Raw genomic sequence first — 27,078 nt, 5'->3', positions numbered from 1 at the left:
TGAATAGTGAGTGGTAAACTGGCCACTTGGGTATATGGAGGTTTGAATAGTGAGTGGTAAACTGGCCGCTTGGGTACATGTAGTTTGAATAGCGAGTGGTAAACTGGCCGCATGGGTACATGGAGGTTTGAATAGCGAGTGGTAAACTGGCCACTTGGGTATATGGAGGTTTGAATAGTGAGTGGTAAACTGGCCACTTGGGAATATGGAGGTTTGAATAGCGAGTGGTAAACTGGCCGCTCAGGTATATGGAGGTTTGAATAGCGAGTGGTAAACTGGCCGCTCAGGTATATGGAGGTTTGAATAGCGAGTGGTAAACTGGCCGCTTGGGTATATGGAGGTTTGAATAGCGAGTGGTAAACTGGCCGCTTGGGTACATGGAGGTTTGAATAGCGAGTGGTAAACTGGCCGCTCAGGTATATGGAGGTTTGAATAGCCACTGGTAAACTGGCCGCTTGGGTACATGTAGTTTGAATAGCGAGTGGTAAACTGGCCGCTCGGGTATATGGATGTTTGAATAGCGAGTGGTAAACTGGCCGCTTGGGTATATGGAGGTTTGAATAGTGAGTGGTAAACTGGCCGCTCAGGTATATGGAGGTTTGAATAGCGAGTGGTAAACTGGCCGCTTGGGTATATGGAGGTTTGAATAGCGAGTGGTAAACTGGCCGCTCGGGTATATGGATGTTTGAATAGCGAGTGGTAAACTGGCCACTCGAGTATATGGAGGTTTGAATAGCGAGTGGTAAACTGGCCACTTGGGTATATGGAGGTTTGAATAGCGAGTGGTAAACTGGCCGCTCGAGTATATGGAGGTTTGAATAGTGGGTGGTAAACTGGCCGCTCGGGTATATGGATGTTTGAATAGCGAGTGGTAAACTGGCCACTCGAGTATATGGAGGTTTGAATAGCGGGTGGTAAACTGGCCACTTGGGTATATGGAGGTTTGAATAGCGAGTGGTAAACTGGCCGCTTGGGTATATGGAGGTTTGAATAGCGAGTGGTAAACTGGCCGCTCAGGTATATGGAGGTTTGAATAGCGAGTGGTAAACTGGCCGCTTGGGTATATGGAGGTTTGAATAGCGAGTGGTAAACTGGCCGCTTGGGTATATGGAGGTTTGAATAGTGGGTGGTAAACTGGCCGCTCAGGTATATGGAGGTTTGAATAGCGAGTGGTAAACTGGCCGCTCAGGTATATGGAGGTTTGAATAGAGACTGGTAAACTGGCCATTTGGGTATATGGAGGTTTGAATAGTGGGTGGTAAACTGGCCGCTCAGGTGTATGGAGGTTTGAATAGCGAGTGGTAAACTGGCCGCTCAGGTATATGGAGGTTTGAATAGTGGGTGGTAAACTGGCCGCTCAGGTATATGGAGGTTTGAATAGAGACTGGTAAACTGGCCGTTTGGGTATATGGAGGTTTGAATAGAGACTGGTAAACTGGCCGCTTGGGTATATGGAGGTTTGAATAGCGAGTGGTAAACTGGCCACTTGGGTATATGGAGGTTTGAATAGTGGGTGGTAAACTGGCCGCTTGGGTATATGGAGGTTTGAATAGCGACTGGTAAACTGGCCGCTTGGGTATATGGAGGATTGAATAGTGGGTGGTAAACTGGCCGCTTGGGTATATGGAGGTTTGAATAGCGAGTGGTAAACTGGCCACTTGGGTATATGGAGGTTTGAATAGTGAGTGGTAAACTGGCCACTTGGGTATATGGAGGTTTGAATAGCGAGTGGTAAACTGGCCGCTCAGGTATATGGAGGTTTGAATAGCGAGTGGCAAACTGGCCGCTTGGGTATATGGAGGTTTGAATAGTGAGTGGTAAACTGGCCGCTTGGGTACATGGAGGTTTGAATAGCGAGTGGTAAACTGTCCGCTCAGGTATATGGAGGTTTGAATAGCGACTGGTAAACTGGCCGCTTGGGTATATGGAGGTTTGAATAGTGAGTGGTAAACTGGCCACTTGGGTATATGGAGGTTTGAATAGCAAGTGGTAAACTGGCCGCTTGGGTATATGGAGGTTTGAATAGCGAGTGGTAAACTGGCCGCTCAGGTATATGGAGGTTTGAATAGCGAGTGGTAAACTGGCCGCTTGGGTATATGGAGGTTTGAATAGTGAGTGGTAAACTGGCCGCTCAGGTATATGGAGGTTTGAATAGCGAGTGGTAAACTGGCCGCTCGGGTATATGGATGTTTGAATAGCGAGTGGTAAACTGGCCGCTTGGGTATATGGATGTTTGAATAGCGAGTGGTAAACTGGCCACTCGAGTATATGGAGGTTTGAATAGCGAGTGGTAAACTGGCCACTTGGGTATATGGAGGTTTGAATAGCGAGTGGTAAACTGGCCGCTCGAGTATATGGAGGTTTGAATAGTGGGTGGTAAACTGGCCGCTCGGGTATATGGATGTTTGAATAGCGAGTGGTAAACTGGCCACTTGGGTATATGGAGGTTTGAATAGCGAGTGGTAAACTGGCCGCTCGAGTATATGGAGGTTTGAATAGTGGGTGGTAAACTGGCCACTCGAGTATATGGAGGTTTGAATAGCGGGTGGTAAACTGGCCACTTGGGTATATGGAGGTTTGAATAGCAAGTGGTAAACTGGCCGCTCAGGTATATGGAGGTTTGAATAGCGAGTGGTAAACTGGCCGCTTGGGTATATGGAGGTTTGAATAGCGAGTGGTAAACTGGCCGCTTGGGTATATGGAGGTTTGAATAGTGGGTGGTAAACTGGCCGCTCAGGTATATGGAGGTTTGAATAGCGAGTGGTAAACTGGCCGCTCAGGTATATGGAGGTTTGAATAGAGACTGGTAAACTGGCCATTTGGGTATATGGAGGTTTGAATAGTGGGTGGTAAACTGGCCGCTCAAGTATATGGAGGTTTGAATAGTGGGTGGTAAACTGGCCGCTCAGGTATATGGAGGTTTGAATAGCGAGTGGTAAACTGGCCGCTCAGGTATATGGAGGTTTGAATAGAGACTGGTAAACTGGCCGTTTGGGTATATGGAGGTTTGAATAGAGACTGGTAAACTGGCCGCTTGGGTATATGGAGGTTTGAATAGTGGGTGGTAAACTGGCCGCTCAGGTATATGGAGGTTTGAATAGCGAGTGGTAAACTGGCCGCTCAGGTATATGGAGGTTTGAATAGCGAGTGGTAAACTGGCCGCTCGAGTATATGGAGGTTTGAATAGCGAGTGGTAAACTGGCCGCTTGGGTACATGGAGGTTTGAATAGCGAGTGGTAAACTGGCCGCTCAGGTATATGGAGGTTTGAATAGTGAGTGGTAAACTGGCCGCTTGGGTATATGGAGGTTTGAATAGCGAGTGGTAAACTGGCCGCTCGAGTATATGGAGGTTTGAATAGCGAGTGGTAAACTGGCCGCTTGGGTATATGGAGGTTTGAATAGTGAGTGGTAAACTGGCCGCTTGGGTATATGGAGGTTTGAATAGCGAGTGGTAAACTGGCCGCTTGGGTATATGGAGGTTTGAATAGTGGGTGGTAAACTGGCCGCTCGGGTATATGGATGTTTGAATAGCGAGTGGTAAACTGGCCACTCGAGTATATGGAGGTTTGAATAGCGAGTGGTAAACTGGCTGCTCAGGTAAAGGGAGGTTTTAATAGCGAGTGGTAAACCGGCCGCTTGGGTATATGGAGGTTTGAATAGCGAGTGGTAAACTGGCCGCTCGAGTATATGGAGGTTTGAATAGCGAGTGGTAAACTGGCTGCTCAGGTAAAGGGAGGTTTTAATAGCGTGTGGTAAACCGGCCGCTCGAGTATATGGAGGTTTGAATTGCGGGTGGTAAACTGCTGCAAGGTTTCAAAGGGTTAAAAAAATATATATATGGAAAATTCTCATATCCGGATCCGGATCTTCACCAAAATGGAATCAATTCTTCCTTATCAGACAACCAACCTGTCCACCAAATTTCATCCAAAGCCATCCTTCATCACATTTTGAGATATTCTTCTCACAGATGGACAAACACGGCTGAAGAAAGAACCTCCGTCCACCTTCCATGGCGGAGGTGAATATATCAAAAACGTCTTCTCTTCCAAGGAACTTGAATGCAGGAGCAGGCCTTTAGGCCCATAAAAGCCTCTGCTAGTATTGCTAACTTATGGTTGTTTGTCTGTGATTTTTACTTTTAAATGCTGAGCGTCAAGCTCGGAAGCAGCACTTTCCATTTTTTTTTAAATGTTTTTGGTGTGACTCGGACTGGGTTCCACCCACCGACCTCCCAGACTCGCAGCAGACACTTTAACCAATACGCCACTGAGACTGGTTCGACATATACACGGGCTTTGGCCGCAAACGGCTGTGATCTTTCAGGGAAACATCCGAGTTGAACAGAAATTGATGTGTGTGTACCTTGTGACGTCGACAGGATGGAAACTAGAGAGTGCAGGCAAAAACAAACAAACAAACAGCGAAAAACAGCTGTGGTTAAATGTGAACTTGCGCTGCACTGACTGTCCTAATGCAACCTGTCCACAACCCAACTGCCCACACTGACTCAGCCTCCCGCTCGACATTGACCTGAACCACAGCACTTCCATGAACCTCTACCGTGAACACAAAAATAAAAAACCCGACGCACCGCCACACGGCATACCCTCAGTGCATTTGCAGAAAGCAGATGTCAACCGAAAAGGACATGTAAATCTTCCTGATGCACAATCAGCAGGCCCAATCCTCCTCCCTGAATGCCACATGATACTCATTTACATTCCATTGATGTAATTATTGTGTAAAGTAGATTCATCACTGTAAACACACACTGTTTGGAATTGCCAAATATAAGCATTTTTTTGCCAGCTTCATTCAGGCAGCTCACTTTAACCTTTTGTGTGGTTTTTACCATTATTACTATTATTATTATTATTATTATTATCATTATTAATTTTTTTTCTTTCCTTTTGGGGAATGTAGAAGCTACTTGTACATTAGAGAAAGTATTTTTTTTTGTACTCCCACAGTTTTTCTTTCCTGAGAGGTTGGTGACCTGTATCCATCTTGTTCACGCCCTGTGTCCTCCCTTCCCCTCATTCCTCCCCACATACCTTATTTGTCCAAGGCTCCCTCTGTACTTTTTTTTTCCCCTCACCTCCACTGTTGCTGTGTTCCCCCCTCGCTTTCTGCCGTTCCTTTTGTTCTGTTACGTCCTGATCCGTCCTGTGTTCTAGCTCCTCGATGAGCCTCGACTTTCTACCTCCAAAAAAGTGAATGTGCAAATTGCGTCATAAGCTGTCATTCCAACATTTTGAGCAATTTTTTTTTACTCCGACGCTTGCTTGTAGAGGTCATCAGGAAACCCATTATCTGCATGATGGGATGTACAAAAAATGTTTAGCGACCTGCCACTCAAAATGAGGTCGAAACGTTTGTATGTATTGCATTAACACGTTCGTTCCAACTTTCACAGCAGTACCATCGAATGGCGGTGATCTAAAGATGATCTCACAAAATTGGACCGGGGCGTTTTTAATTGCCCTTCGTGATATCCCATTAACTCGGTGATGATATCCACAGACAAGATCTCCAGTTGGAATTCAAATAGGAACATTCTGTAATTTGTTGAAGGTGCAAAAGTTGCTTTCACCAGCATTCCCTCCAGGGATCATTTGCTGCCTTTCTCTCTTCGTCGAATAATCGTGAGGTGAGTGTCAGCCACATTAACGAAGAAACCATTCGACGATAACCGTGTCGCCCTCCAGGACTCGTCGGCTTGACGCTTGTTTGTGGTTGCGCGATCAAGAGTGTTCCCATTGAAAGTAGAAACCACAGATCAAATCTGAGCCGTTGGCCTCGGAAAATGGAGAACGGGTGACGCAATGATCCGTTCCGAAATGAATGCAACGTTTTGTTTTCACAGAAAACCGCAGCAGTACGACTGCAAATGGTACATTCCGCTCGCCGACCTCAGCTTCCAGCACCCCGAGGACATGTACGACACGGGGCAGCCTGTTCCTGTGGTTCCCGACGAGGACATTGAGGCCATGAAGATAAAGATCTCGCAGATAAAGAATGACGTGCAGCGAGAAAAGGTGCGCTTATTGTGCCAGTAAAGATGTTGTTGATGCTTCGGATGACCCTTGACCCGGTACCTACCAAACGTGCAGCCTGCTACCTTGAGTCCAGTTTTCCTTCAGCCTCCTTACCATGATTGGTCATTCCCATCTGACATCGTCAATGGTTTGTTGGGTTATGCAAATCAATCGATTGCTAAAAGTACCCTTCGTGCTACATGAGAGTAAGCGACTTGCAGGACTAGCCAAAGGCCTTGCATTTTAAATCTCATTTTTATCATGGTGATGACACATTATGGTAGAAACTGGTGTCCAACATTGAGGCCTTGAAGTTCTACCTTGAAGACTGCTCCTTGGGGGTTGTTGTTAAGTCTTTGGAAAGATCCATGTCTCGCACTATTTATCAAATTGGCAAATGTACCTGCATACGTTTTCACCACAAATGTTTACCAAAGTTCTAAACACCAATCCTTAGTTTTGTGGTTGTTGTCGTTTGTTTGTTTGTTTGTTTGTTTTGTTTCCCAGAGTCAATTTTTTATGCTTGTATTCCCAACTGAACTCTCTGCCGCACCCCCCACCCCACCCAACTGCACATGCCTAATGTTTGCCGTTCTGGCCTCCTCGCCCCTTGCTATCTCCTCCCCGGGCCTCACCCACTCGTGCCGATGGCTGACAGAAGGGGGGCAAGAGTAACAAGGCATTGGAGCGGTTGCGGAAGAAGCTTTCAGAACAGGAGTCGCTACTTCTCCTGACGTCACCCACGATGCCACTTCGTGTGCACAATCGCAACGGCAAGGTGAATGCGGCACCTTTAACATTCCCCCGATGTCATCTCCCTCAATAACGTTTCCCTCAGCCACTCTAGACAGACACGGTTCTGCGTCACAAACGCCGATGAAAGGACTCCATCGGAACGACATCAGCCAAGTAGGAAATAATCTGATGTTGGGAATACAGAAAATGCTGCAGAATACTCTTCAGATAATACGATGGCAGAAATAAGAAAGAATAACGATCAAAATAATTAATCCCTCGTAGTGTTTGTGCTTGGGCCTTCTTTATTATCATGGCAAATTATGATCGAATTGGGAACTGGGACGACGTAGCTCAAATGGTATAGTCATAATTTCTGGAAACAACTTAGAGATGATGTTACTGCACAAACAAATGACTCTTCAAAGGAAACTTACCAAAAGGACGCTTGCCGAATGAACGCTTAAGAAGAAGAAAAATAAGATGGAAGATAAAAAGAGGGGGTGCCCAATCGTAAATGAGCAAAGTCACATGTGCATGTGTGAACTCGATCGGCACTCGGTGGAGCACACTCCTCCGCCAGGCTGAACAGTTTACGTTTTGTGTCCCACTGACGGGCCAAATCCGGATCTGGACCTGAACCAAAATCTCATCGGCTTGTTCTTGACACCTTCCCAACTCATCCACTGAGTTTCGAAATATCGTTCTCCACATCGGTTTTGGCCCTATCTCTCAATTGTGAAGAATCACTTTGACAAGCCTCTTATCCGGATCCGGATCCAGATCCTCACAGAAAATATCATCAATTCGTCCTTTTCACACACCTGACCCCTCCACAAATTTTCGTTCAAATCCGTCCACAACCTTTTGAGATATCCTGCTCACGGACAGACAGACAGACAGGGGTGAAAACATAACCTCCATCCACCTTCGGTGGTGGAGGTAAAGCCGCTGCCACACCTTGACGTTTTAGCCAGCGTATGGCAACGTATCAAAATGTATGTAAAACGTTGACCTACGCTGAACTATTGATGGGGGGGGGCAGTGGGGGTTTCCACATGCCTTGCTTTTCTTTTGAAATAAATTCACACAGACAGACAGACAGACAGACAGACAGACAGACAGACAGACAGACAGACAGACAGACAGACAGCTCTCTTATTGTTTAGATGACAACAAAGCAAACGTTATTTTTGATGTTAAAACATTTTTTCAGTCGTAAGCTGTCCTCACCTGCTGCCTTCCACCGCACTTACAGAGCTTTATGTTCATCACGTCGTCTGACTACGAAAGGGCAGAATGGCGCGAGGCAATGCGTGAACAACAGAAAAAATGTATGTATTAAAGACGAAAGCTCAGTGTTCTCGAAACCATTTGTAATTGTGACTTTCATCCATTGCCTGTGCCTCGTTCTCTGTTTGTTCCTGTCGTGCTTTTGCCGCTCACTGCTGGCTCCAGCACTGTAGTAAATTCACACCGTACATCCATTTTAATGGTGAGCGTGTCTCATCTTTTTATCTGCTCGCTCAGCTGTCGTTCATTCTCCTTTTGGTTGATATTTGTGGCATTTATGCACACTAAGTATGTCAAATGGAACTTCTTTTGATGTTTCGTTGAGAAGGACGAGCTCATCAGCACCGATGAAATATACTTTGAAAGCTGAACAATATTGTTTTGTCGGAAAACCATCTGACATGGACTTTCCTGATGCGAGATCGAGGCTCATGACAGAGTGAGCAGACAGGGGTTAGGCAATAAAATGACAGTGGGTCTCCATTTGGTGGTCCACTCGACAAGCAAGGGGGTGAATGAAGAAAACGAGAGGAGGAAAGGAAGCGCAGTAATCTGCGAGTAAGAGTTGAGTAACGTGGGTGGAGAAGATCGTGAGTAAGGTTGGGAGATGGATGATATGAGATATGCCTGGTGTTGGCTTAATGGTTAGGGTGGTGGGCTTGGGATCCTAGGATCCTGAGTTCAAATCCCTCTTGGCTGTTGAATTAATACCAGGTGGGGTTGACTCTGCCCGTCATCCTTCCGAGGTCAGCAAAATGAGTGCAAGATTGCTGGTTTCCTGTGTCGGAGTGGCGACCCGTCCAGGATTTTCCCCAATAGCCAAGGAGACTGCTTAGGCAACACCAACGCTCTGCACAGAGTGTGGTCCGAACGGATGGATGGATGGATACGAGATGATCGTGCACTGCTTTCTATTGAAGCTCTGGTGATAAGAGTGGGATTGAACATCCTGAGGACAGTGGTTAAACAAAGAGGAACAAAAGAGTTGAGGTAGGGAGTGAGCTGGAATTTGGGGATTTAAATTTAATTATTGGAAGAACACCTGCATCATAGAGGATCTGGAGAGGGTCGGAGGATGGAGGGCAGAGAGAGAGAGAGAGAGAGAGAGAGAGAGAGAGAGAGAGAGAGAGAGAGAGAGAGAGAGAGAGAGAGAGATAGGTAGGTAGGTAGGTAAACTGGAAGAGATGCCACCGACCTGTCTGCAATGTAAGACCAACAGACCATGTACTTTGGCCTCATCGTAGGAGATTCCGATAATGTTGAGAGCTTTAGCTATCACAGAATACAGACGAGGTGGATGTGATGTTGAGGCATCAACCTATAAGGGATAGCAGTAGTCTATTGAAATACGGATGCAAGCCTTGTAGACTGTGACTCGTACTGATTTCTCAAGAAATGGCATGGAACCATGAGGATGCTCAGTCTGCAGCTGGCTTTGAAGGTTGGCCCAGCAAAGGGGACAACTGATGGTGAGCCCTATTAGTTCAGGAGACTGAATGTCTTCCGGTGGTTGACCATGGAAATGGATAGGTGGCTTCGCCTGACGATCTATCCAGAGTTACAGGGTGAGACTGCGAGTTTTTCGACCATCGAAAGTGTGCTATTTCCCAGGTGACTGTTGGTGGCAGAACATTCGAGGCCCATTCTGGGTGAACAAAGGCTTTTGTTCGACCACCATCAACACCCTGCAGCAGCCATCCTGTCGCCAGCCCAAAGCAATCCAACCCCATGGATCGATCGACCGTGACCGATTGGATAACACAATAGGTTATCACAGAAAGACATGTTCCATTTGTCAGACCAACATGCAATCATTTCCAAATCAGCGGAGAGTGATGCAGCTACTGTCTGCCTGTAAATGGGATGGGGTGATTTTAAAATGTTCATAAATGTACATTAATTCAGGAAAATGAGGTTCACGTGCAGTCATGACGTGATCTCCCGACGAGTCACAGAGGGAAGGAGGTGTCAGAATATTTTTTTCCATTTTGCAAATGGTGTTTTAGCGGGTTTTAAAATCCCCATAAGTCCTTGGCAATGTTATGGCCTTACGTCTTGAGTGAATGGATAATGGGTCGTCGGTTCCAGTGTGGCACTTGCGACAGGAATGTTGACTCGATGGGATAATGATATCTGAAAGTAAATGGTGACGATGCAGCCACACTTCTGCGAGTGTATCGTCCGGTTTTAATTTTTGTGGTGAACAAATGTATTTTTCTCAGGCTATAGTTTTGATAAGAGGAACATTCTCTGAATCAAATTAAAATGAAACAATTGTAAAAGATGTCAAAACAAATTACATTCGAACCGCACTCGGTAGAGCGCATACCTCCGCCAGGCTGAACAGTTTACGCTTTGTATCCCCACGACAGGCCCGAGCTGCATCGGGACCTGAACCAAAATCGAATCGGCTTGCAATTGTCACTTACCAAGCTCATCGACCGAGTTATTTCATAAACCGTCCACAACTTTTTGAAATATCGTGATATCTATCGTTTTTGGCCCCATCTCTCAATTTCATGCCTGGTGTTGGCTTAATAGTTGGGGTGATGGGCTTTGGATCCGAGGGTCCTGAGTTGAAATGCCCCTTGGCTGTTGAATTAATACCAGGTGAGGTTGACTCTGCCTGTCATTCATCCGAGGTCGGCAGAATGAGTGCCAGCTTGCAGGTATCCTGTGTCGGAGTGGCGGCCTGTCCAGGATTGTGCCCAATAGCCAAGGAGACTGCTTAAGCAGCACCAACACTCTGCGCAGAGTATGGTCCCAATCTCCTCATCCTCCTCTCAATGGTGAGAAATCGCTTTAAAAATTCTCGTATCCGGATCTTTACCAAAATCTAATCAATTCGTCCTTGTCATACACTCACCCCGTCCGCCAAATTTCGTCTGAATGTGTCCATAACGTTTTGAAATGTCCTGCTCATGGACAGACAAAGAGACGGGTGAAAACATAACCTCTGTCCACCTTCGGTGGCGGAGCTAATAATTTAATAAGTGAACAAATTTTTTTTTTTCCACCAAAATTCATCTGAAAGGCTTGTTCCTCTTAGCCAGAACGTACATCGGAGTGCGAATGAAATGGAACTGCTCATAAAATAAACCTTTTTGTGCCTGGCCTTGACAGGTTTCAAGAGCTTTGCTCTCAGCTCGGTGGAGTTGCAGATGCTGACAAACTCTTGCGTCAAGCTGCAGACCGTACACAGCATTCCGCTCACCATTAACAAAGAAGGTACTGCCTCGACTCGGCACCGTTTTCCCACCATTATGGGTTCACGATATGGTACACCACCTTCGGCCCGAGGGCGAGTAAAGTGGCCTGGCCCCCAAGCCTGAGAGCCATAAGTAGCTTGATTTTACAGTTGTACATCCCATTGATTCGATCAGGCCTGGCAAGGTGGCCGGGAGATACACGCACTCACCTCTAAGCTGTCTATCCTGGGTGTGAATACCGACCCAGCTATAAACCGTCATACCGGTGTTTCACAGGCAGGGTGATTCATCAATGTGTGTGCCGTCCCTCGGATGGACGTTCAATTAGTGTCCCGGCTGCTGGCATTGGTTGGTGGATGCTAAAGATCCCACGGTGTACTTTGCGAAGAATAGGCGAGCTATTGCCGGCACCCGCCTGAACAAGTTACAAATTCTTGCCCTAATTACTTAGTCGAGCATCAGGCCCGGACAGCTGGTTCGTGAAAGACTCGGGCCAAAAACTTTCTCCGGCCAACCCCACAAGAACGTGGTGACGACTGTGGCCGTTTAAGAAGAAGAACATTCCATTGATCCAATCCTTCAATATATCCTGACATCACATGGGCGAATGTCCTTTCGTTTTCTTCCGTGGTCTTAGGAAGAAATGATTTGGTACGAGGCTGTGGCTTCGTTTATTACTAAACTGACGAAGCCACAGCTTTGTGGCTTCGTTTTTGGTTTAAAACACTCACATCTGCAAAGATCATTTTCACCAACTCTCAAGTATCAGGATGTTGTCTGTGTGATCATTTGTCTGTACAAATAAGTGAAACCATGGATTTTGTTGGCCATGGTATCTGACCATGTCAGGGAGTCGTAATACCCCTCTGGTTCTGTAATTGATCGATGTTCAACAGGCAAGCAGGTGTGGTCCAGACGTGCATTTATTACTTGTGAAATCGAAGATGTTTTTCAAGTATATTGGTCAATTTTGTTATTCTGTCTGTTTATCGCCGACAGATCATAAATTTCAAACCGATCTTCACGAAACTTCACCACATTGTAGAGTTTGTCATAAGGAAGAAGCCTATTGTTTTTGAGGTCAAAAGGTCAACATAGGCCCAAGGCCAACAACTAATGCTGTATTTCTAAAATCCTTAATTTTCATCTGATTGGCTTGAAATTTGAAGAGGATTTTCATATCAGGTCACTGAGTTCAACCACCAATTATTTTTTTGAGATCAAATTTGTTTCATGGATTTTGCAAGTATCGTGCTGTGCACGACATCCTCTTCTTCTTCTTTAAATATAAGCAGATAATGTGGATCCGCTGGGCTGTTGTAAGGGGATTCCCAAAAGAGTGTGGAAGATTTTGGGAGTTTGCAACAAATGTTCTTTGACAGCATAATGGCGGGGACCATAATGTAAAATGTGACCTCAAGTACTCAACCTAACCCCCTCCTCCCTCCCTCCCCCTCCCCTGTCTCCAAATCCTCAATCCCAAGTCTTCAAGACCCCTCCCCACCCCAAGCCCTCAAACCAAATTTCCCAACTCTGTCCCTTATCTGCCCCAGTCCCCCACTCCAATTCTCTGTCCTTCAATCCCCCTTTCTTATTAAAGTCCTCAACCCCAATCCCATCCCCACCACAGGTCCGCAGCATCCCCTTTCTATTCCAAGTCCTCAACACTCCTTCCGACCCCCCCCCCACCCTTCCCAACACTGCGGCCTTCCCTTTCTTATTCAAGAACTCAACCACCTTTCCCAACCCTAAGTCCTCAATCACCCTTCCCCCTCCCCCTGCCCCCAAAGCTTCAACTCTCCTTTCTCTTTCACAACTCTGTCCCTTCCTTGCCCCTCCCCCACTTCTTCTTGCTGTCGTCCACTCTCCCTTTCTTCTTCAGGTCATTAAAACCCCACCTCCCAAGTCCCCCTCCCAACCCCAAGTCCCCAATGTTACCCCCCAAGCCTCAACCCTCCTTTCCCAACCATGTCCCTTCTTTATACCATACGTATACATGTATATGTACATATATATATATATATATATATATATATATATATATATATATATATATATATATATATATATATACATAACGGGACTGAGGTCCATCTAAAAAGATGGAAAAACCCTCCCAACTGAGGTCCATCTAAAAAGTAACGGGACTGAGCCTGCTGTGTGCCTGTGTGCTCCACTTACACAACTTGAATGAACGGGTTGCATCACAGTCTTTCGCAATATTCCAGCAATATTGTTGTGGGCCTGGGCTCAGTGGCGAGAACGACCACGAGGTGGGGAAAGCTTGCGTCGTCTCCCACCAAACTCCCCGGAATTGTAGGTCATCGCTCGGATAACTCCGTGAGCGGGCGGGTCGTTTAACCAACCGTAGACGCCAATATTTCAACCGCGTAGCAAAGGGTCTATTTGTCTATAACCAATTTACCTAATTAACTACGCGATTTCGACTACCGGGGAAATCACGCCCTCGGCACGTCTTGCTCGAACCGGGTCACTCTACCGACTGCGGTGGAGTTCCAACTACTGACTACCAACTCCGGTTCGGGTGCAGCCGAGCGGAAACTGCCAAAGCCGTGCCGGCTGGAGTTAACCTATTATCGGGGATAAAACCCCGCCTAAACTCAGATCCGAACCATGCTGGACCAACTCAAGAAGGGACGGAAACGGACTGGGAACATTTCTAACAAGTTTTATTTACATTAAATGAAGACACAAAGCAAGACTTAACACGAATATGCAAGAAGTATTTACAATGTTCCAAAAACACATTCAGTTCTACTTAAAGACGAGCCCACACGCAGACACACACACAAAATGAAAAGAAACCCAGAGTTCTTTATTGGACCCTCACAGCCGAGGAGAGAGACAAGCTGGGGGTCAGAGTTCGGATGGGTACCTGGCCATCGGAGTAAGGGGGTACTCCGTGCTGCGGCACCTGACAATGGTCGCTGGTTTGGTCCCCAGTCGCACATGTGGGACTCGAGGTTCGTGGCGGAGCTCGGGTGGTGAATGGCCGGGGTCCATGGAGGAGGGTCGGGGTCGCTCTTTCCTTCCTTGTAGAGGGCCAGCCAGCGTTCGCCGCCTCGACGACCTTCTGCTCAACCCTCGTGACAGCCTTCGTAACAACCACTGTTACGACCCCTTCGTAACAGCCTTCGTAACCGCTTCGTGACAGCAAAAACCCAACAAAACTCTTCATGACAGCCAAAAACTCTTCGTGACCCCAAAAAGACCCCTGCCTCAGAGAGTGCTCGGGAATTTATGGACCTCCCTCAGCGGGGAGGGGCCTTGGTGAACACACCTCTCTGTCCGCCTTTGATTGGACAGGGTCCCACGGCATACCTTTCCGGGGCGGGGCCTTGGCCTCTGCCGGGAAACCCCAGCCACTCTTCCACGCAGGTTAATGAAAGTTCGTGGTGGTGAAACTTCCTCGAACATCCTCGGGAATCCGTCTCAAGCAAAGGTGCACTGTGGCCCGCGAACTGAGGGCTGCAAGTACGATGGTACCGTGGATCGTAATGGGCCGAGGGGTCATGCAGATGGGATGGTTGTTAGATGTCTTGTTGGAGGGTTTGTTGGATGTAAAGATTTAATAACCCAACTAAAAAGAAATCACAACGCATGCCTTTGATTCTCCCACTAGACAAAAGGAAGGGGATCTGACGACACACATGCTTAACGACATAACTGACTTTTGGGACATCTGTATGTTGAATGCAAATGGTTCCAGATCCGTAACAATATATATATATATATATATATATATATATATATATATATATATATATATATATATATATATATATATATATATATATATATATATATATATATATATATATATATATATATATATATATATGATTGGTGATGGTTGACTGCGCTCGTGTGATTTTTTTACAGGTCGTGCTTTACATGTTGTCTAGTCTCAGTCGTCGCGCTATGAGTCGTGAGCAGAGAACCAATCTGAAGTTTCTTGCCAAGCTTGGCAAAACACCTTCCGAATCCTTCGCAAAGCTGCAGGAAGTCTACGGGGAAGAAACGATGTCATGTACACGTGCATTTGAATGGCACAAGAGGTTCAAAGAGGGACGAGAGGAGGTTGAAGACGATCCACGGTCTGGAAGACCTTCAATGAGCAGAATGGTAGACAACATCGAGCATGTGAAGCAGATGGTGCGCGCAGATCGTCGACTCACGATGCGGATGATTGCTGTGGAACTTTCCATCAACAAGGACACTGCCTGGAGCATCATCACTGAAAATTTCGAAATGCGCAAGGTGTGCGCAAAGATGGCCCACAAGCTGTTGTCCGAGGACCAGAAACAGCAAAGTGTCTCTGTCTGTCAAGACATTATCGAGCGCCTCAAGGATGATCCAGACCTGCTCAGGAGAGTCATTACTGGTGATGAATCGTGGATATTCGAATACGATCCCGAGACCAAACGGCAGAGTCATCAGTGAAAAAGTCTGGCATCACCAAGACCAAAGAAAGCAAGGATGTCGAAGTCGAAGGTCAAGGTGATTCTCATCACGTTTTTTGACATCTAGGGTATCGTCTACTTCGAGCTTCTACCACAGGGTCAAACAGTGAATTAATACGTGTACAAGGAGATCCTCCGGCACCTCATGAGATCAGTCCGAGACAAGAGGAGGGATCTGTGGGAGAACAACGCCTGGGTGCTCCACCATGACAATGCCCCTGCTCACAGTGCCCTGAGCATCCGGCAGTTTCTGGCGGAGAGGAACGTGCCAATTCTGGAGCAACCCCCATATTCACCAGACTTGGCCCCTTGTGATTTTCTCCTATTCCCCAAGCTCAAGGGGGTGATCAAGGGGACCTGATTTCCTGATGTGGAGGCCATCAAAAGGGCCGTGACGACGGAGCTCAGGAGGATTCCAGAAGAAGCCTTCCGGGGGTGCGTCGAAGCATGGAAGAAGAGAATGGACAAGTCTGTGAGACTGGAGGGAAACTATTTTGAAGGGGACAAGCTGTGATTTCAATATATTTTTTTGAATAAAATTTCTGTGAAGTCATTCCCGTTACTTTTTCGACGGACCTCGTATATACTATTGCCATATAAGATCACACACACACACACACACACACACACACACACACACACACACACACACACACACACACACACACACACACACACACACACACACACACACACACACACACACACACACACACACACACACACACACACACACACACACACACACACACATATTGTTGTGGGCCGGGGGTCGGTGGCGAGAACGACCGTTAGGTGGGGAAGTTTACGCCGACTCCCACCAGACTCCCTGGAATTATAGGCCGTCGCTCGGATAACTCCGCGAGCTGGCAGGTCGATTAATCGACTGTGAAACGCCAATATCTCGACCGCATGGCGTAGGGTTAATTGTCTACATCCAATATACCTAAGTAACCACGCAGTCTTGGCTACCGGGGATTCACACCCTCGGAACGTCTGGCCGAACCAGATCACTCTCCCAGCTACGGTAGAGTATCAACTTACACCTGCCAACTCCGGCTCGGATGCAGTTTAGCGGGCCTGCCCAGGACGTTCCGGCTACGATGTAACGATGAGTAGGGATGAAACCCCGTGTAAACTCAGATACGAACCATGCTGGACCAATATAAGGAGGGATGGAAACAGACTGGGTTCATTTCTAACAATGAACACTTGCTTGAATCAAAGTTTATACATATATATATATATATATATATATATATATATATATATATATATATATATATATATATATATATGTCAGATATTAATGACACACCCTATGGTGGCATTAATATCAGGATATACAAGGAAGTTCTGCATACTGTATACACAAGGAAGTTCAATCTCAGTATTCCCTCCAGGTCTTCAAGACAGCTGTTCACCACCATCTCAGATCTTCCCCAAACCAAAAGCATGATCTTTTCTACCTTCATTAACCCCTCCCCCACCTCACCCCATTCCCTTCTTCTCCAAAATTTCCAATTTCCCCTCTAGAGTTAACATTTTGTATCCCTCTTGTCCACCCCATACATCCTCTCCTGCCCACCATACCTCCCCACCCCCATGTTTTTTGTTTTTAATGTTGAAGGCTCCAATCACAAACTAAATAATCCTCATCGAAGCCAAACCTGAATAAAAGAACTGTATTGATAGAAAAGTAACGAAAGAGAGAATAGTCTAAGAGTTTTTGAGGAAGTAAAAAAATCTGCTTTTTGAAAAGGGGAAGGTCATAAGGGTTTGGGAAGATGTGAGAAGGTAAAGGGTTCCAGAGTTTGGCAGTGGAGGGGAAGAAACAAACATCGTAACAGCCCACCCTTGAGTTGCCAATGACCACACAATAATCATGTGATATATATATATATATATATATATATATATATATATATATATATATATATATATATATATATATATATATATATATATGTATATATCTGAATCAAACCTCGAACTTGATGAGGCACCAGGGCACAGATTGAGTCCCATCACAGCACTTACTGCATGACCTGTCAGCAACAAGTGTCGCCTGCCACACGAGAACATTGTCTCTGCCCTACTCATCACCAGGTTTGCATCCAGGAGCATTAAATTCAACTAAAGAAGCACACTGACTATGACACAACGATGTCATCATGTGCATAAATTACACCAACACATCACCTCCAAACGAGGAGGCATCCGTATGGTCCTCAAGCCTTTGCAGACTGAGATTAATCGTTGTGTCATAGTCAGTGTGCTTCTTCATTTGAATTTCATGCTCCTGGATAAACGATTAGCAGTATGTTGTCCTGATGAGCCCTGAACAATGGCGAAATCTACATCGACATCTCTGCTTTCGTCTATTTGTGACCATAGGCTTTAATCTCCATCTGCAAAGGCTTGAGGACCATATGGATGTCTCCTAGTTTGGAGGTGATGTGTTGGTGTAATTTATGCACATGCTGACAATGTTGTGTCATGGAGTCAGTGTGCTTCTTTCGTTGAAAAAAAAAAAAAAAAAATATATATATATATATATATATATATATATATATATATATATATATATATATATATATATATATATATATATATATATATATATATATATATATCCACACATACATACGTACACAGCGATACACAAACAACACCGGTGCTGCTCAGTACAGATCAAAGAAACTGATGACCAGCTTTTCTTTTCCCGCGTCTCACTTCTTCACCATTTTTAGCTCACCTGGGCTTTAGTCAGGTGAGCTTATGCGATCGAGCAGTGTCCGTACGTGTGAGTGAGTGCCTGACTGACGCAATGACTGACCGAATGACTCACTCAGTCAGTCCATAAACCTTGCAGTCTTTATCGCTTGAACCAAATGCACGATTTTGATGAAACTTGGCCACAAGCTTCATATTTGTTGCCCAACGAAGGTTTATTGACCGCGTCAAAAATGCTCATGAAGGGGATCTATGGGGGAGAGTGGGTGGGGGAGGTTGTTTAACCCACCAAAATATGTATTTGCTCCCTTCTCCGAAACTACACACTCACACACAATTTTGATGACCTTTCTGAACGAGGCAGATTCACCCGAACCATATAAATATAGCAGCTTCTGAAAATGTGGATGAGGTTAGTGAATTTTGAGAAGGGTTGGACACAGCACTCGCCTGCTGATATCGAAGCACTCGTACAGAGCTTTTCCTTAAGACGATGTCCGTTTGCAGGCCAAAGCACGAATGGAATGGCCCACGGAATATGGAGGGCTTTTATGGGGTGGCGTGTTTTCCCGTAACGGGCCGCACACGGACGGGGTGTTTCGAGAAAGACAACGAAGGAGGGAATTTATGATGGAATAATTGGAGAGGAAGTCATGAACGAAAAACAAATACATGGTTGAATGGAAATATCTCATGTTAAGGGGTTTCTTCCCCCCTGAAGATCTCCAGCAACCCAGAACGCACGACAAAACAACTGATGCTAAAAATCCTTTTTGTTTTCACAATACGTGTCATTATGCCTGGTGCTGGCTTAATGGTTCGGGTGGTGGGCTTGGGATCTGAGGATCCTGAGTTCAAATCCCACTCTGCTGTTGAATTAATACCAGGTGGGGTTGACTCTGCCTGTCATCCTTCCGAGGTCGGCAAAATGAGTGCCAGCATGCTGGTATCCTGTGTCGGAGTGGCGACCTGTCCAGGATTGTGTCCAATAGGCAAAGGGACTGCTTATAGGCAGCATCAACGCTCTGCACAGAGTATGGTCCTGATGGATGGAATACGTGCCATTGGTCCTACGTTTTTTGTTTCCGAGTACGACTTCCTGGTGTAAACTGTTCCTGAATGATAACTTTGTAATTCAAATGAGTTAATATAATCCACTGTTAATGAGTCCGGAACAGTCAAAAAGGTTTGTGCATGGAGTTTTTTTTTCGCGTACCATAGAGAACCATGAGGTCTGCAGGTGTTTCCTTGTGCATCCATGGATAAAACTTCAGGCAGTTTAATACATCTTGTAGTTGAATCTATTTTCCTGTTTTCTCATTTCCTTATCCAAACTGTCTCGTCCCTCTTGAGAAGTTGTTTGTTTTTTTTCGGACTGTTTTGTAGTGACGTTCAGTTTGATAAGTGGGCCATCTACAGGTAGTAGACAAAAAAATGGAAACACCTGGGTAAATGAGGGACACCAAGCAACATCTTCCACACACATGTGGCCCATGTGCTAATAAAGCAAATAACATCCCAGCATGCTTGGGGTCATGTATAAAAATGCGGCACAGGCCTTGTTGCCTATAATTATGGCTAGCGTAGCTGCAAGAGGAGATCCTCCAACGCCTCCAGCCACAGAGCACTTGTGGTCGCCCAGTGGTTTGATGAGCATATGACACTGATGTTATCCAAATGTCATGGCCTTCTCAGTCACCAGATCTGAACCCAATCGAGCATTTTTGGGATATTCTGGAACGACGCCCGAGACAGCCTTTTCCACCTCCGTCGAACAGGTACGAGTTGATTGACTTACTCGTTGAAGAATGGTGCCGCGTCCCTCCTGCAGAATTCCAGACACAGGTGGATTCTACACCACGGCGCGTACAAGCCGCACATGGTGGTCCAACGCACTATTAAGTGACTTTGCATTGGTGTTTCCATTTTTTTTTGTCCACTACCTGTAAACATCTATGTGCAGGCCTGGGAAAGTGAGGGAGGGTCGTTGGTGGGCTGTAATAATAAAATAAGCATCAAGGCCACACCATTTTGCAATAGATAATAGGAAGATGTTCACTCAAATCAAAGGACAAGTGAGGTGTTGCTTTTCTGAGTCCACGTAACAACACAGTATCATCGGGCTGGGTGGGGCACGTGTGGCGGAAACGAGTGTCTGCCTGTCGGGTGATAAATTTTCTATTTGCACCTGAAGTTGGTTCACACAAGTTGGTCGGGAGGTGATTTGCACATGATTGTTCTTGAAGGGGAGACATTGAAAACGTCAAGGGAAAATAATGAATCAAAGTTAATTTTCTTGCAAAAGTAACCTCGTTTCTCGTGTTGGTGTTGGAACCGATATATAAAGCGGAGGCAGTTATGATATTGTGTCGGTCCTCCGTTTGAACGTCAGTATAACGTGTGCACTGGGACCCCAAACATTTACAGGTGCATCATTTCATGCTGGACAGCGACAGGTTGGCTGGGAACCTGTCACGACTGGAATATTTCAAACGCTGTTGAGCGCATTCGTCCCATGTAATGAATGCTTCCAGATCACCCTGGCCTCACTTCTGTCCCTTTCTTGCTCTTTTAAATTTCAGACGACGAGTCGCCTGGCCTGTACGGATTCCTCAACATCATCGTTCACTCGGCGTCTGGCTTCAGGCAGTCGGCAAGTGAGTTCAGCGTCGACCTTGGATTTTCAGCTGTGCCCGTTTGTCCTCGTAGTGCTGACCTTAGCTGATTCAGCTCCAGTGCTGTTGTCCTCTCCAAACGTAACATGTATCGTATAACTTTGGTTAAAATAAAAGCAACGTTGTTTTTTGCTTATAACAGCTTTTGCACCATTTTGTGGTTGTTCCGGGCCTACAGTACCTGCTCTGCCCTGTCATTCCAGATCTCTACTGTACATTGGAGGTGGACTCGTATGGATATTTTGTTAACAAAGCCAAGACCAGAGTCTACAGGGATACAACAGAACCCAACTGGAATGAGGTTTGTCCCACATGAATGAATGTGTTTGTAAATTATTTATTTTGGATTCATGAATGATTTTTGTTGTTGTTGTTTTTTCATTTGCTTACAGTATTTATTATCTGTATTTATTTTTTTTCGTTTTTGTGTTTTCAGTAGTTGTCCTTTCCTTTCTTCTTTCCTTCTCGTGCATATCAATGAGATTACCGGAGACGTTTTGCATTGATCGATCACCCTGGCTCTTTGTACGCATTTGCAGGAGTTTGAGATCGAGTTGGAAGGATCCCAAACACTACGACTTCTCTGCTATGACAAGTGCTATGACAAAGCTAAGCTTGGGAAAGATGAGGCAGAAAATGTGGACAAGATCATGGGAAAGGGACAAATCCAGGTAATCTGTGCTGCAACATTATTATTGAAAACGTGTTTCAATATTCTAGGCGAGAGAGAGACAGAGAGACAGAGAGACAGAGAGACAGAGAGAGAGAGAGAGAGTGTGTGTGTGTGTGTGTGTGTGTGTGTGTGTGTGTGTGTGTGTGTGTGTGTGTGTGTGTGTGTGTGTTCGCACACACGCATGTCCCCACCTTGTGAGGGGAGGGAGAGAGCTTTTGGGGAGATGTCGACAGTTGGAGCAAAAGAGGTGAAGATGTACTTGTGTTCGAAGTTGTAGAAATCTGATAAAATAGAAACCGTCACTTTGTTCGGTCATAAATGTGGAAAAGCATCACTTGGATAGGAGGGGGGGGTGATGGTGGGAGGTCATTGATAATGTGATAAACGTGGAAAGATCACACTCTATCTTTGTTGACCAGGGTTGTGTTTTCCTTAGCTGGACTTGGGAGTGCTTCAGGAAAAGGATTGGCAGAGGGCTGTGCTGCCCATGAATGGGGTAAGCTCGCTGTTAGACCGTCGCCATCTTCTGTGACAAACACATTTAAGTGATGATGACACATTGCAGCACAGTGTGGTCCACAGTCCTACAGATTTGTACATGGTGATTCAAAACATCTTGGATCTTGTCCATCTTGGATCTTGTTGCACTTGATAAAGAAAACATAAGTGAACGTGTAAAGACATTTAATAGTCATTTTATGTCAAATGTTCCAAATGTCCACCATTTATTTGCAAGCATGCTGCTCAACATTCCAAAACAGATTGCCACGTGGACGATCTCGTATTACAGCTGAGATGGTGCGTACTTCCCAAACAATCGCTTCTTGTAAGTCTTGCACACTTTGGGGGGGGTTAGTATCACAGACTGGTCTTCAAACCCCCCCCCTCCACACACACACACACACACACACACACGTAGACTTTCGGGAGTGAGATCAGGTAACCTTGGAGGATATCCAGTAGCAGTTCAACGACAACGCATCCACAACCCAGGAAACTCTGCATCAAGAAAGGCTTGGACATCTCTGTTATCCTGTGGTGGCACACCATCTTGCTGAAAGCTCTTTTGCCCAAAGGAAGGAGCGTTCTTCCTCTGTATTAAGATCAATGATCACAGTGAAGTTGTCCTTCATCCCATCACTGTGAGGGACAGTGTTGTTCAAATTTAGTGGTCAGAGAAGTTCAGGATGTCTCGTCCGAGACCTGTCCCAATGTAGACCTGGTGCAAGGTGTTACGACTGCGGTGCTGACTGAGCCTTTGTGGCCGAGCCACAAAGACTCATTCTCAGCTCAGCTGATGTTCGGTACAATCGTATCCAGGTACACTGCACTTCTTTTACATTTTCATCCTTCCAGTACCACTTTACAGTGTTTTTCTTCTATTCAAAATGCAATTGTCTATCCACCATTTTGAGAATAATATTGGGAACCTGAAATAAGCAAAAATTAGTTTGAATGTTTGCGAATGCTAACTAATGTACCGTCATTCACCATCAACAATGCAGACCGAGTCAAAGTGTGTGTACAGTCCATACATTCTTTTGAATCACCCTGTAATTCCTGTTTCTCAACTACTTGGACATACTGAGATGTAACAGTCATGGCCCACTGCAGTTTAACTCCCAAAGCGGGAAAAAAGAAATCAGACAAAATGAAGAATTAAATGTTTATTCTTAGAGTCGATGCACACCAGGAGCGGATTCGTGTTTGCGAAGCGAGCAAGTAGAAAAGATAAAATATTTGTGGATGTACTGTATGTGTGCACGACACATATGAACTGGGTAAAAGGGGGGGAGGGGGAGAAGAGAGTGAGTGGGAGAGAGGAACAGAGAGAGAGAGAGAGAGAGAGAGGGTGGGTGGGAGTCCGAAAGAAAGAGGAGAGAGAGATGAAAGGAGAGAGTGGGTACTTTGAGTGGGTACTCCATACGTACTTTGAAAGGAGAGAGTGGGTGGGGCAGAAAGGGAGTGGGAGAAGGAAGGGGAGAGTGGGGGAGAAAGAGAGAGAGGGGAAGGGTGGGAGTGGGAGAGAAAGAGGAGAGAATGGGTGGGACAAAGGCAGTGGGGGGGAGAGAGAGAGTGAAGAGAGAGTATGAGGGAGGGGGAGAGTGGGGGGAGAGAGAAGAGAGAGTAGGGGGAGGGAAAGAGTGGGGTGCGGGGGGAGAGAGAGTGGGTGGGAATGGAAGAGAGAGAGGGTGGAGGGAGAAGGTGGTGGGGGAGGGGGAGGAGAGGAGGGACTTTGTCTTTTTTTAATTAATGACCAACCGGAATAGAAACCTTTATAAAAATTACTTGTGTTTGGTTCTTCATGACGTCGATCAATATGCCAATTAAATAAATCAAAATGTGTAAGGCTGAAATGAAAAGAAAAAAACCAGAGTTGGTGTCAAAGCCACCCAATGCTCGCCTGTTTATACATCTATCGTTTTTAAAAGACTAGTTTAATAATATTTTTTTATAAAGCATTGCAGTGAAGTCTGATCCAAATAATTTAAAAGCAATATATGTATTTGTATGTTGTAATCAGTAAAAAATAGTGTGGTAGATAAAAACATTAGAAAGGAAAAAACTTTAACGTTGATGTGCTACAAAAAAGTTAAGTTCAAAACAGATCAAAAATTTAATAAATCTGAAATTATTTTTTAATTTCAACTTCACTACATCAAAAATATACCCCAAAGGAACCTCCATGCCAAATATCAGCATCCTTGCACACATATTAAATGAATGACAAGCTTCTAAATAACTTGCACCAAAAACTTTAACGTTGATGTGCTACAAAATAGTTAAGTTCAAAACAGGTCAAAAATTTAAAACATTTGAAATTATTTTTTAATTTCAACTTCACTACATCAATAAATAATATACCCCAAAGGAACCTCCATGCAAAATATCAGCATCCTAGTGCACATATTAATGAATGGCAAGCTTCTAAATAACTTGCACCAAAAACTTTAACATTTTCACGCTCAGACTGACGCTCACGCTCACGCCGGGGGTATCGCTATAGCTCTCTGTTCTTCGAACAGGTGAGCTAAAAAGTCCTTAATTGGACGTAGTCCGAAGGGAATCATTGGACAAGACATCCTTAACTTCTCTAACTTTTAAACACAAATTTAAACTCAGGGCAAAAATGAGCCTAGTGTCCCTTTAAGCAAAATTAATGATTTCCACGAATGATACGTGGATGTAACACAGAAGTGATGGGCCAAATGACCTCTTCTCGTTCCAGTACAGGATTCCATGTACCTTTCAGAAGCAAGTTGCTGGGGAATCGGCTTCACAATCGCACGCAATTCACGTCTGATTGGCAGCCGTTGTGTAAGCAGTGTTCGTGCGAGCGGTACTTTTTTGCCGGTGTGGGGAATTAGATCACTTGTGGTGTGCATAGACCCAAACTCAGCAAAAATAAATGGTCAAATGTCAGTCGTAGGCATTAAATAGATCCGCGGTCCTGATCCCCTCTTCACGGATGATCTTTACCCTCGCTTTGTTGAAGATGAATTGGTGAACAAACCTTTCCAATGATTCCAACTTGGATTTTGCAGATATTCTCCGAAACAATAGGAACTCCCTTTTCTCTAGGGCAGTGGTTCTTAACCTTTTTAAACCTACGGACCCCCGAATCCACAAGTATTACCCATGGACCCTGACATTATATATTTTGAGATATAATTTTTTTAATCGAGGGTATAAGTTATTTTAATCATACCTTTCTTTGCTGCTGAGATGAATTTAAGCTGCCTTTTGTAGCTCATAGAGACAAGATAAATAATACGCCCGAAGTCGTCTCGTGAGCACGGCGCACGGGCAGCGAGAAGGCTGAAATCCTCGTGCAAAATTATGACGTCATGGCCAGCCAATGCAGTGGAGCAATCAGCTAACTCGCAGGGGCTGTGCGCAACATCACAAGCTTTTCACAACCTAACCTTTCATGGTCACATCCTCCATCTTTGATATATTTTATGTGTTAAATCTATCTTGTAATCCAGAGGAAATAAATATTCTGCACTTGTTTCTGTTGCTTTCACCAACGAGGCACCAAGAAGTAGCTTACCTGGTTACTGAACTCTCGTTAACATTGTATTATCACTTGAGCCATGATCTGGCAAGATAACCTTGAGGTATGCACATTCATCTTTGCACTGTCTAGTCTGGGTTTGGCTCTCGACCCAAGTATTCTTGTTTGTTCGAATGTAGCACAAGACTGCAGGGTAGCCTTCTTGGCTGAGGGCACGGCTTTGCCGCTGATGCAGTACCTTCTGCTGATAAGGGCAGGAGCTTGTAATTTGTTCAGGGTGCCTGCGATCGCTCACCTACGCCAAGGACACAGAGGGATTTTTAACATCCACCAATGGATGCCGGTTGACGCGATTCCCGTTTAACATCCATCCGAGGGACGGCACACACGATGATGAATCATCCTATCTGTGATGCACCGCGATGACAGTTTATTGCTGGGTCGGGATTCTAACCCAGACCAGTCGGTTTAGAGGCGCATGTGCGTACCTGTAGGGCATTCTAAAATATATGTATATATTGTTACCGACTCGGGGGTTCTGGGATTACCATGAGGGGAAGCTCTCGGATTCATCCCAAACGCCTCACCCTGTAGGTCGACGTGTCGCAGATAAGTCTGCGGCCCCTCGGGTTGTGAAACAACTATGGCGCCAAGCCTAGCAGGGTTCTCGCTCTTCACAAACGCGTTACCTTCCAGGTGGTTTGGTGAGGTCAATTAGGGTCACATACCCTCCATACGTACTTTGTCTATTTACCTGTTTACCTATGGTGCAGCGAAAACCATAAAGTACACACAGGCTAATCTAGGAGCCAATTAATGGGGTACAGCTTCCCCTCTAATTATGCCTGCACAGTGTGTCAGACCAATGGTCTGGGCCGATATTCAAACCCTGGTTGGACAGCTTAGATATGATTGTGAATACCTCTAACTAGGCCATCCTGTTGGCCCGACCCAACTATATAATGTCAGCCTGGTGTTTCGCATGGCGATGCCTCAGCGTGTGGACGTTAAGCCAGAGGAATTGTCTGCCGTCCTTAAGAAGGATATTAAGCTGGAAGGCCCAGCCCGTCTGCCGTCACTGTTCGTTGGTGGACATTAAAGACCAATACAGTGTCTTTCATGAAGAATAGGCATGTTATCGCCGGCACCATGAACAAATCACAAACGCATGCCCAAACTCTCAATTGGGTCGCGGTATAACAATACCCCCAACA

General features: G+C 45.5%; 1 protein-coding gene across 4 annotated transcripts in view; it reads left to right on the top strand.

Moving 5' to 3' along the window:
• Positions 1–27,078, top strand: part of LOC147011232 (breakpoint cluster region protein-like) — a 194,939-nt gene that overhangs the window by 157,169 nt on the left and 10,692 nt on the right. For 3 of the 4 annotated variants that reach the window (XM_085859219.1, XM_085859221.1, XM_085859222.1), the window contains 8 exons: positions 5,870–6,041; positions 6,700–6,819; positions 8,035–8,110; positions 11,193–11,297; positions 21,081–21,155; positions 21,377–21,474; positions 21,713–21,844; positions 22,283–22,342. In XM_085859219.1, the coding sequence (XP_085715345.1) occupies positions 5,870–6,041; positions 6,700–6,819; positions 8,035–8,110; positions 11,193–11,297; positions 21,081–21,155; positions 21,377–21,474; positions 21,713–21,844; positions 22,283–22,342 (838 nt within the window). The remainder of the gene's footprint in view (positions 1–5,869; positions 6,042–6,699; positions 6,820–8,034; positions 8,111–11,192; positions 11,298–21,080; positions 21,156–21,376; positions 21,475–21,712; positions 21,845–22,282; positions 22,343–27,078) is intronic. The other variant, XM_085859220.1, reaches the window with a different exon arrangement.

The sequence above is a fragment of the Eptatretus burgeri genome, chromosome 16 (genome assembly GCF_056783735.1).
Source record: "Eptatretus burgeri isolate ZD-2024b chromosome 16, Ebu_testis_v1, whole genome shotgun sequence".
NCBI lineage: Eukaryota > Metazoa > Chordata > Myxini > Myxiniformes > Myxinidae > Eptatretus > Eptatretus burgeri.
This window is presented reverse-complemented; position numbering and strand designations above follow the sequence as displayed.